The sequence below is a fragment of the Phyllostomus discolor genome, chromosome 7, assembly GCF_004126475.2.
Source record: "Phyllostomus discolor isolate MPI-MPIP mPhyDis1 chromosome 7, mPhyDis1.pri.v3, whole genome shotgun sequence".
NCBI classification, from domain to species: domain Eukaryota; kingdom Metazoa; phylum Chordata; class Mammalia; order Chiroptera; family Phyllostomidae; genus Phyllostomus; species Phyllostomus discolor.
The window spans coordinates 118,723,801-118,736,210 of NC_040909.2; the positions used below are offsets into that span (position 1 = coordinate 118,723,801).

The following is a 12,410-nucleotide window of genomic DNA, read 5'->3' on the forward strand; positions in this document are numbered from 1 at the left end:
TGGTCAGGGCCCACGCCCGGTTTCACGTTTCATCCCTGGTTGGGCATATGCAGGAGGCAGTCATTCAAGGTTCTCTCTCTCACATGGATATTTCTCTCTTTCTCTCTTCTTCACCACCCCTCTCTCTAAAAACAATGAACATAACCTTGGGTGAGGAATTAGAAAAGAAGAAAACAGCTTTGTAATGGTGTAATAGTTTCTACAAGTTTCCTAAAGAAAAAGAAAGCTCCACCTACTTACATGGTCTGCAACTGGAACTTGCAGACTGCACACTTCTGGTCCCCATGATACGCCCTGTTGCCTCATGCCTCCTGATGATCCCACACACAAATCTCTGCAGGCCACTCCCCCGCCTCTCTTCACATTCAGATTTTGGCTTAGGCATCACTGAAACCAGAAGGTCCTCATTATCTACTCTTCCACCTCAAGTCCGGATCAGGTGCTCTCTGAGAACACAAAATACCCTATGTCCTAGGATTTATGACACTGTATTATAACCGCCACCAGAGTGTAAGGTGCACGAAACCACTGGCAACGTCTTTCTGCATCACCGTCAAATCCACAAAGGCCAGTACTTGGACAGGTACAGTGTGACTGCAAATGGACTCTTAGGATGAATGGATAAATTCCTTCCCAATCACAAATGTACTGTAAGGTTATTTTCCTTTGATGATTATGCCATGCCGTTTCTGAAGGACACTTCCTGGGACAAAGACTTCCGTAAAGAAGACAACCTTGTTAATATAATTGTATATCCATGCATTGCCTTGACAAAAATTGCAATGCTTAAAAATAATGGCCCAAGATATTTTCAAATTAGTACTTTTGTCACTTTATTTTGGATGAAGAATAACAACAGAAATAAAACTTCAGCAACCACTGTGAAATTAATTGAATACAAAAGGCAATCTCCAGGACATTTCCTTTCTAGGAAAGGACATTTTAGCACCTCTTAATCCCATACTGGGTAAGCGGTGCTAAAATCCAAGCTATGGCTACACTAAATATACTTGTGAATGCCTTAGAAAGTGATTAAATGTAATCAAAGATATTTGAAAGTAACTAAAAGTAATTACGAGTGGGGTTAAGTGTATTCCCTATCAGCCCACTGGAGACATAATTTCTTCTGGGTCAACCTTAGAAAATCATTATATTTGTTTCATTTCATGCCTCCCTAAATTTTCTACAATATATTTCAAATAAAAAGTTGAAACGTATTAAGGACTCATTTTACTAATTAAGCCATGTCCATTTAAAAAGGATTTTTAATATTAAAAATGCAGTATTTGCAAAACTTTTCTAACATTATGTTGGAGAACTGAAGCCCAGAAAAAGATCATGGTTACATATTTTTAAATAATTCTTTCAATGCCTGAATTTACTCAACACATATTGAAGACTATACTGTGTCACCTACTGTATACTAAATCCCTGAAGAGAGAGAAATAAATAACCTTCTCCTGCCCTACATAAGTGCACTGCCTATTGGAGAGATGAAGAAATACAGTTCATCGTGATGAAAAGTTTGGGGAGTGATGTCCAGGCATGCACAGGGGGCTGTGGAAGCTTATGGCTGAGATTCTAACCTCAAAGGAAAACAAGAAAACAGGCTGTTTTCCTTTGAGACAATGAAAGTTGCTCTCTCACTGACACTACTTGAAAACAGACAGGCAGATATTAAATGTGGATTCAATGTTTCACCTGACAATTGTAGAGAAAAACATAAAGATAGATGACATTCAAACTGTAAGTTTGGAAATTTAGCAGCAATAAGTTTGTTGGATTTATACTTTGAAGAAGTTATATGTTTCTGTGACCATGACTATGATGGGGATGACACAGTAAAAGTCTCATCACTGAAATGCAAAAGACTTTCACAGACAGAGCAAACTGTGCAGGAAAGAGGGTGGGCTCTGGCTGAAGGAGGCTCAGGTGGAATTACTGCTCTGTCACTTACTGCCCATGAGTCTTTGGACAAATCACATGCACTCCCAAAACCCCAGTTTCTTCATATGCAAAGTGGAGCTAACAGTAGCATATGCATTGAGTTATTATAAGCATTAAATATGATAATGTTTACATATCTTTGTGATGGGCCATCATGAAGGACTCCAATGCAACAGGAACAGTCTAACTGGAAATCAAATCCAGGATTCCAATGCAGGCTGCCGAGTCCTTGGCAAGGAGAAGGAGGATGTTGGCAAAGGTGAAGAAGTGACCTTATGTCAGGGAACATGGAGTACTAGGCAGAAAGCAAAGGCAGGGATTTTAGGACAATGATGATGATAATGAAGATAATAATTACAATAGCTCCTTCCAAATCTCAGAATATTATCACTAAATCAAGCCTTTGACTTCCTAGGACCAATTATTTACTCATAATCTTAAGTCTGTGTAGGAAATATCAGGCTTCAATTAACCTCTTGACTGAGTAGATCCTCCTTAGCTCTAAAAGAAGCCAGACTCTCTGGAACACCTTCCTTGGTGTTACCCATGTGAAAATCAGACCTCCCCACCGAACAACTTCTCAACCCCCCAGGGATCAAAATGTGAAGTGTAACTATCCTACACGCACTGAGTCAGAAGAGATGCCCGGTGAACAGAGAGTGAGTTAGAACAGGAGGGCAGGGAGAGCTCCCGGAAAGTGGTAAGACAGCGTCAGAAGCAGAGGAAACAAAGTCACTTGAGAGCAGGTGGCTAGCTCACAGGAGCCATTGCAAGAAAATAGTAGAAATCATTCAAAAAGAGATAGTAGTGGTTCAGAAAGAGATGGAGGTGCTGTGTACCCACAGATGAGGAGTCTTACAGCAGTTGATATTTGGAGAACCAAGGATGGAGGCAATCACTATAGACCCAGGAAGAATAGTAGCCACGAGATTAACATTGCCTCTGCAATTGAAGACTCAGGGGAGCTCCTAGCTGGGGTGGAAGAGACAAGGTTAAAGGTAAAATAGAACCCCACCATTAGCAGACTCGGTGTGCTAGGGGAAAAGGGAGGTATACTCACACAGGAGACTAACATGGATTCTATGACCAGGATTGAGTACAAGGTTGGGAGCTGAGTTTATAGCACATATCAAGGACAGAATAGGTGTCCAGATGTGGAATCTCTATTTCTACATTAAAGAACTTTAAAAAGCCCTCTCTAAAAATGGGATCTCCCCCAATGTCAGAGGAAAATAGAGGCCGCTGGCGGGGGCTGTAGTGAAACAGCTGAGAGGTTAAGAGGGAGGAAGGAGCAGGAATCCATTCCTTCTATGTTGCTGGGAATTTTTCAAGTTCAGAACATCTAGAAACTGTGGGCTGAGGAAGCTGAATTTTCTCAAACTCTGTGGGAGACTAAATATATCTGAAACCTTATTTTTAAATGTGTGAAGTGTTGCCCTTGAAGAAAATCAATCAGTTATTATCTCTCCCACCCAAAGATAATCACTGCTACAGTTTTAATACACCTTTCCTATATTTGAAACACTATGGTCTCTACATTGTCATTAGTCAAAGGGTAATAATTTCCACAGTGCTTTAAAGTTTCAAAGCCCTTCTCACGTTCATTATTTCACTTTCTCCGCATCTCTGTGAAGTAAATGAAACAATATGATCAGACATATTTCCAGGCGTAGGAATGGAATTATGGATGAATGATTTTATTAAGGTCTTAAAGCAACTTATGAAATCAAAGCCAGATGATTTAACTCTGAATTCAGGCCAATTCCCAGCCTTTCACAGAGCATGGTGGTGAGTGAGAGAAGAACCTGCTAAATTATGCCCATCAATAATCTTGTCTTTGGGCAATCTCAGATACTAAACCTCACCCTACCTGTTGTCCTAGCTCCTGTGAATTGCTCATACTTAGGACCATATTCAATTCCAGAGTTTGTGTTCTCTGGCCTCCACCTCCCGTTGCCCCGAAGAAAAGCTGTGCAGTGGGAGGGGCAAAGGCTTTGGGTTCCTAGTAATGTGGATTCCAGTCCCGGCTCTAAGACCCTACAACTCCCACACAGTACTTACCAGCATCTGTACCTCCATTTTCTAGTTTGAACAAGAGAGGATCTAATACCTAAACCTAGTTTTAGGTTTTTTAAATGGGATCACATATGTAAAACACCTAGTGTAGTGTCTGGCTTATAGACATTCAATTACCATTGGCTTATTTTGCTTAAGACACTTTGTCCTTTTCAAGCTACCATGTTATCTCATTTAACATAGGAGAGCAATATTGGCTCTGTTTTACAGAGGAGCCATAAGAAAGGTTAAGGTCATTTTCTGAGATCACATATAAGGTAAGTAAAGTGGAGGTTAGACCCTCAGTCTCCTAGTGTTTGTCGCAGACACACATTTTGGCACCCTGTGTCGCACCCTCTTAGTGGGACTGATTGCAGTCACGGCTACAGTGCATGGTCCCTACTTGCAGAGAACGTCCCACTTTAAGTGTCCACTGTCCCCTGACTGTTTATCCTATTCTCTGCCTCAAGGTACATTCCAAACCCCCAGGCAGGAGAATCCTGGACGTGCAGGACCATTAAAGCCCCTAACACTACCCCTCAGCAAAGCGGGGGAGGCCAACTGGTGGGTAAATGCCCCCACCTTTCTCCCTCCGGACAGATAATGCTGAACTGCACTATTTGATCTGCAGTTTCACATAATGGGGACTATCTCAGTAACACACACTCTATTTTGGCTTTTCCTCCTCTGAGACACTTTCCTCCACACCCTTGATTGGCTTCCTGGGGCCATCTCCCAAATAAACTGCCTACACTTAAGTCCTTGTCTCAGCATCTTGGGAACTAAAGTTTGGGTGGGGGAGGATTGTGTTGTTTCCATTCTTTTGCTTTGCTTTGTTTTCACTTGTGTTTGCACTGCTTTTTTCTCTTTATTTCTCTCTCCACAGGTCACCAAGATGCTGGCAGTGGTTGTAATTCTGTTTGCCCTTTTATGGATGCCCTACCGGACTCTTGTGGTTGTTAATTCATTTCTCTCCAGTCCTTTCCAAGAAAATTGGTTCTTACTCTTTTGCAGAATTTGCATTTATCTCAACAGTGCCATCAATCCAGTGATTTACAACCTCATGTCCCAGAAATTCCGAGCAGCCTTCAGAAAACTCTGCAACTGTAAACAGAAGCCGCCGGAGAAACCCGCTAACTACAGTGTGGCTCTGAATTACAGCGTCATTAAGGAGTCAGATCACTTAAGCACGGAGCACGATGATATCATGGTCACTGACACTTATTTGTCTGCCACGAAAGTGTCTTTTGATGACACCTGCTTGGCTTCTGAAATAACTTTCAGTCAAAGCTGATTCATGAGTTAGAAGAAAACGGACCACAAAGGAAATCTGTGTAGTTATCAACCCAAGCGTGGAAAAGGCCAATACTCACATGTGAAGACAGCAGATAAAATCTTTTCCAGTGTTCTAACAAATCCCGGCCCAAGACAGTTTAACCCACAGAATGATTTATGTTCCCCTTCTGGAATCACAAAGCTAATATCATAAAATATGAAGCAGATCTGTGAAGTAGCCAAAGGCTGACAGTCCAAAGGGCAGCCCTTTCTCACTGAGAAATTTATTTTATTTGGAGGGACTATGGAGCTTAGATAAAATCTAGAGATCAATTTACGTTATCTATAATAGCTCTATTAAATATGATTTCTCAACTGCTCCCCCAAATTATTTATACATAAGGTGAGGTAAAACTAGGTTTACAGTTGTTTATATGGAAAATAATACAATAATTAATAAATAATAATACGAGAGTAAACTCTGTTTCCCGTATTTACAACTGTAAACTTACTTTTGCTACCCCCGTCTTTGGTAATTTTACAAAATGCAAATGTTTTGCATTTAGCACTTCAACAAAGTACAATGTTATATCATGGATATCTGAGACTACAGGAAAAAATACAAAAAATATTTTACTTCTTGAGTAAACATGAGATTTCAAACCAATATGTACTATACTAAAACAAATACAAAAGCAAATATCATAATGCTTATAAAATTTTGAGATGACTTTTATATCTTACAAAGTAGATAGTCATCATTTCAACTTTAATGTAAAAAAGGTTACAAAACAGCCAAAATTACAAATTATGAGGACATGTAGATTTAATTTTTAGATGTATCCAGTTCTTACCGACTCTTCAAGCTTCCTGATGGATGAGACACAAGAATTATTCAGATTAAATAACTTTGAAGATAAAAACTAACACACGATTAATATTGAAAAGTATAGTCAAGACAAGACCAAGTGTTTAAAATAGGGTTTTACTTTTCTCTGAAACTTTTAAGAAAGAGAATCTTTTTTGAGCAAGCATTGTTGTGTATAAATTACTGAGCCATGTCAAGTGACTAAGTCCTTCTAACTGAATCTGGCTTAAAAGTCAGAATGTTACTTGCTGTTACATATGTACTTACTTACTTACCTGCTAAAGTCAAAAGCTTACTTGCTGTTCTCAAAGTCTAACTACAACACTCCCAGATAAAGACACCCACCCCTCTGAGCATTGTGTGGAGCCTACAGACTTTAACTTGTCTACAATTGTTTGTCCTTTCTGCCTGCTTGTTATTTGTAGATTCTTTATCTTTTTTCAAATGCTTAGTGATATTTTGTTTATAGAGTCTAAATCAGAGCAATGCAAAATGTTGTTGGTTTTATTTCCTACACAGAGAAAACTGATTTCGACTCATGATCAGTATCTCTTTAGAGTTATGACTTACACCTGCTATTTTATTCCAGTGGTTATATGAGAGAAGTAGGAATGTGAATTTTCTCAGGACATAGTCTTACTTTAAGTCCTTCCAAAAGACTCACCTGCTGAGATTTGGCCAATCAGCATCTCCAAGTGTATACATTACACTTGGCAATGACTCAGTGATAGCTGATTTTTAATGACTGAGTCAGAAAGTCCTGGGTACATTTAAGTGTTCCATAGGCTGGAATTTCGCCTCTCCAGCCTGTGTCCCGTTTTGTGCTTTTTTTTTTCTGGAATCTAATCATTAATGAAAATCACCCTACCCCGCCTTTCTAAATGAAGAATACACCATTCTGTTTGGGAAACTCCAGGTTTAAAATGCTGTTTCATGGAGACTTTGCCATCCAGAACTTCATTCGAAATATGCTTCTGTACAAATCGGCCTCATCTACTCCGGGAAGACATTCTTATCCTGTCCCTGTGTCAGTAAACAAGTGCAAGCAAATATTTATATACATACCCTAACATCTGTCTGCATGACACTAAGAAATCTATTTTAACTGACTTGCATCTGGGTTGAATGTTAATCTTGGAAGCATGTAGAGAGATCACCAACTCCACACCACACAAGCACATGGGCAGGTGCATATAAACACAGACACGCATATAAATAAATTGCTTAACAAAAGGGATTGGACCATATTAGATTTTTTTCCATTGGGATAAGGAACTTATATCATTGAACTTCTAACGATGTCTCAGGCATGCTGCTAGGTCCTTAGCCAACGTTATCTTCACCACAATCTCACTGCGGCTGTAATGTCTCTTATGATAAGACCAAACATCAAGGATCAAGACAGCTTCCCTAAATTGTGTAGCTATTAGGGAGAGAGAATATGTCTCTTTTTTAAGCCAGCATGCTTATTAAAATTCTTGTAGCCTAAAGGCTTAAATAATAAAATATATATATATACTTCGTAGGATGGTAGTATCATATGTTGAGAAAATTACAGTTTGTCTTACATGTTATACACAGAACACATTATACCTCTCCCACCTTTGGAAATTTAATATCTGAGCCCAGTTTTTCCATTTTAATTTTTTTAATTATTTGCTTATAATTAGTTTTCGAGCACAAAGGAAATGCAGAAGAGCACAGTTCACAGTGTCTCAACTCTAAAGCAAATGCCATAGCAAAATTAAATGTTCCTGTGCAATGTCCAATAGGTGTTTGGGTTTACACAGAAGACATATGGCTTTCTTTCTCACACTGTACTAAATGGTAAAGAAGTTCCATGAAGAATCAAAACTTAATATACCATCAAATGAAAAATTAAGAGCTAAATTAAAAACTGCTGCTGGAGTGAAATAACATTATTAAAGGCTTCCCTTAATATAATTCCTTGAGTTGTTTTACCCCAATTTCATTAGTTGCTGAGTGTCTTCAGTTAGATCTTGCACTTGAGATAATGAGGTAAAAGTCACAGATCATGAATAAAACAAGCAAACATAAACTCCCTCCTAAGACTTCACCATCAGTATTGTGAATATATCTCTGGAGCTTCACTCAATACAACTACCGTAAATACTGGAAAGAAATGGGAAAAATCTAAGTTAGATTCAGTCTTAAACAGACTAAATGCACAGAACAATACAACTTGACAATGTTTGAAACAAAAGGATGGTTTGAGCTAAACAATTAGTACAGACAAAGGAAAACTGTAGCCATGAAACTTAGTTTTGTATAACTAAATCTTAAATGGACACTGTTAAATTTTCAGAAGAATGTGTTGGAATAACAAGACAATCTGTCAATGAAGCTGAGTCCACACAGCGCTGGACCACTCTTACAGAAGAAGAGCTCATCATTCTGAACTATGTGACATCTGTAAACCTGACAGAAGAGAGAGAATATTAACTTTCTGGAGGAAAAGGATATTTTAAATAGTTTACCCATGACCCTGAGAACTCTATAAATATTACATCCCAAATTAAAGAATGGAGTAAGAATAGAGTCAGGAAACTAGATGTGAATGAGAGAGTGCCCAGAAACAACTAGTCAGTCCTAAGCTCAAAGAAAAGTTTTTCAAATGTTTGGATTCCCTTGTTCCCCTTGGAAGAAGCAGAGGATGAAAACCTTTAGCAATTTATTTTCTACTGATGTTCAGTTGTCTATTGTAAACATCCACCAAAGCCAAGATTTGGCTGAGTAAATATGTTTTCAGAGTAATGCACATGAAGAAGACTTACAGAGCTGTGTAGAAGATAAACGTAGTTTTTTTTCTTTCCCTCCTCCCCTATCAAACTCTTACCCCTGTATAAACATCACCTCTTCCTCAGAGCAGGTAGTTTCATTTGACTTCATTTAAGATAAAACCTGGATGTGTAAAAGTGTAAATATTCTTTCAACTGTATTTATCTACAAGAAAATATTTTGCTGTTCTGAACACTGTCATGTTTTCATAAAATCATATTTAAAGTATGGAAAAACTGATGCTTATAAAATCTCTAACTTATATCCTTGTTTTCAGTGGGGGTCATTTGCAGAGTGAAGCCAGCTACTCAGCGTGGATTGTCCTTCTCCCCCCAAAAAAGAGGTTTGGTGTTTCAGAAGTTTCCATGAGAAACCAGTAAAAGAGCACTCAATGTGTGCAAAGTCATTGCAGAACACAGAGGTCTCTTCCCATCCTTGAGGAGCTCACAGTCCATAAAAAAATACATATATGATACCATTTCAAGATAAATGGCAACATCTAGAGTTTAATTAGAGATGTCATGTTCTAAAAAAGCAATTGTTAAAAATTTTAGATATGTCTTAAAATGACTTTTAATATAAAGATCATTTAAGTACTGTAATTCTATTTTATGAACGATAATTAGATATATCGAGTCATTTAATTCTTAACTGCACCAATTCCACAGGGGAAAAAAGGTCAGATAACACCCTGCGATATTTTTGTTCATATGTTTGGTCTATATAAGTATAATCTCAAATCGCCCCGCAGAAAACCTCACTTACGTGAGTTGCACATTGGGGAACAGTTTGGTTACCAAGATGGCTAGCACCAAATGGACCATGCTGGTAGAAACTAGTCCTATATGGTTCCGATTTTAATATTCAAATACTCTCTTTTGAGAAGAGTGGCTGTGCACGTGTGTACACAACGCTGGCAGGCCTGTTTTACGTTCCTCTACACCAAGCCCACTCGCGGTCAATCCAATCTGAGGTGACTGATTGATGTTTTAGAAATTACATCTGGAAACACAGGGGGCAGCGTGAAACAGTACAGCTGGGACAGCACATTGTCAGAGCTGTCAAGTCTGGATGCAGCAAGAAAACAAGACAGTTTTACGGCCCATAAACAGCAAATCCACAGAATGATTGCCTGCTGTCCTCACAGAGGAGCATCTGGGTCGAGTCCATACTACAGGCTCTCCACTGCAATAATGGAAATGAATGCACTTTGAAACTATAAAAGTTAAAAGGACAGGATAAGCAATAGAGCTGGCTAGAGCTTCTGTAACTTATATGAGCCCCAAAGCAACACCACCTATAAGTGACTATTTTGTTCCTCAGAGAATAATAGACTATTTTTTATGCAAGTGGCTCTTCTCTGACTTGCAAAAGAAAAAAAAGAGAGAACAAAGCTTCTCAAGAATATCATGGACTGATATAGATAAGACGGAGACTTTCCAGAAAAAAAAAAAAAAAAGAAAACCCAGCACGGCAGTAGAATGAGCTGCCACCTACCTGGAGGTCTGAATTCAGAAGCCGGCAAGAACCGTTTCTATATTATTGAAAGGGCATGCAAGGGCTCCTCCTCCAGGAAGGAGGCCAAATGTTTACTCCCTTGCTGGGAAGGATGGACCACTCCCACTTTGGTAAACACGAGAATTATTGGGGAGCTTATCTTAAAGTGAACTTTATTTGACCTTGCCCCAAGAGATTCTCATTTATTAGGTGATTTTGATTGACGCGTGTGTCTGACCACACCTTGAAAGCTACCGACTGCTGATCCCCCATATAGATGCTTGAAGTCTCTTATACACAATTCTTAATAAACAAACTCCATGGACAAATCCTTGAGGTGAAGTCTATTTCATCTTTGTATTTCACAAACTATCTAAACTTGGGTGACATCTGCAAGTATCTGTTCAATGAATGAATAAATCAGCGAATCCCAAACTAGGGAATGCATTTTGAAATCTGCCGAAGCCCAATTTGCCTATAGGTCTGTCTGCACAATCAGATAACTAGTTCTGTTTGTTTCCTATTTTTTAAAAATACTTTTCTCGGCTCAGTGAAAGCCACCGCTTTAAGTGTGCTAGATCACGGTCAGAATGATCCCTCCCGTAGGCACAATGCTCGACAATTTCAACCGCACTTTCAAGTCCTAATTTAAAAGTCATCTAATTTAATAATGAGAAAAAAAAAGACTACTAACACATTGTCTCTGCCCTCGAGGAGATTACGATTTAATGACAACATACAAACTCAGAAACATAAGAAATACAAAATTCATAATTGGAAGCCATATTCGGTGCTTTCAGAATTATAAACAAGTGAGTTCTTCCGAGGAAAAGGTGTCATCAGTCAGACCTGGAGTCACTAAGGAGGACTTTGTAGATAGAGAGCATAGGACTTTTTCCAAAGATAGATTTGACTTCGATAGTTAAATCCACATGGGAGAAACAAAATGAGTGAGGGCAGGGAGACACAAATAAACCTTAGAGCGAGGCTCTGGACACAAAGAGTGTGTAAATATCCAAGGCAAGTCCGTCTCATGCAGGAGTGATTGAGACGGGCAGCTTGCCCTTTAGTATTGCCACCGCCAGTGAAGCCCCAAGTAAAGCACAAGAAAAGAAGGGAAGCACCTGCTGGCACTCACATTTGGTGAGGAAATACTCCCCCCGACACTAGACTATAAGAAACATATTGGCCAGCTATGTTAATATTCTATACTTTGAATTTCACTTATTATCTATAGAAAATATAGTACACTATTTCTTGTGTGTTATAATTCTTATGGTTTTAATTTTCCAAGTACAAAATGTATATAAAATGTGTATGTATGTATATGTATATATACATATATATATCTTTGTTTCTATATTATATTGTCACTGTATATTTAAAAATATACCTGCATATGTTATCCAGGGGTCCTTAACAACTGTCAGTTTATCCAATTATGCTAAACACGGAGATTGGAGCTAGCTCGGGGACCCTGGCCCTTTATGAACTTAAGCTTCAAGTTTAAATACAAAACTGAAAAGCATGTAGTGATTAGCTTCAGATACTTGCATGTCGCTTATAATGCACTTCTGAATGCATTGGCTTCCTTCTGTCAGTTCTAGAGAGAGTTATGCTGACTCACTTCATCACCAGGGAACTAACTGTTGTGTCCTGGTGGGACAAAGACTCTTCTTTAGGGAAGTACGCTATCATGTGCTCTTCTGTGGGAAGCTGTGTGTCTATTCCAGTAACTGTATCGTGAGCAATAAAGCATCAAACTAAAAGGACTTACTTTGTAGCTTTCTTTTTCTACCAAATTATTTCACTTTTGGTGTAACCTGACCCTAAACCACTCACCCTGAAGAACTTTATTTCAATCCACTGGCAACCCACATGTACCACTGTGGTGTTTTTCTATGATTAGAAGTAATACACAGAGAGACATTTTCCATTTTAATAATAAACTTAATGTGTAGCAAAGCAA

At 38.7% G+C, this 12,410-nt stretch overlaps 1 protein-coding gene across 1 annotated transcript in view; it reads left to right on the top strand.

The window, feature by feature from the left end:
- The window catches only part of TRHR (thyrotropin releasing hormone receptor), a 42,459-nt gene extending 30,724 nt beyond the window's left edge, over positions 1-11,735 (top strand). The window contains exon 3 of the mRNA XM_028534015.2: positions 4,889-11,735. Within this exon, the coding sequence (XP_028389816.1) occupies positions 4,889-5,296 (408 nt within the window). The 3' untranslated portion in view covers positions 5,297-11,735. The remainder of the gene's footprint in view (positions 1-4,888) is intronic.
- The last annotated feature ends 675 nt before the right edge of the window (positions 11,736-12,410 follow it).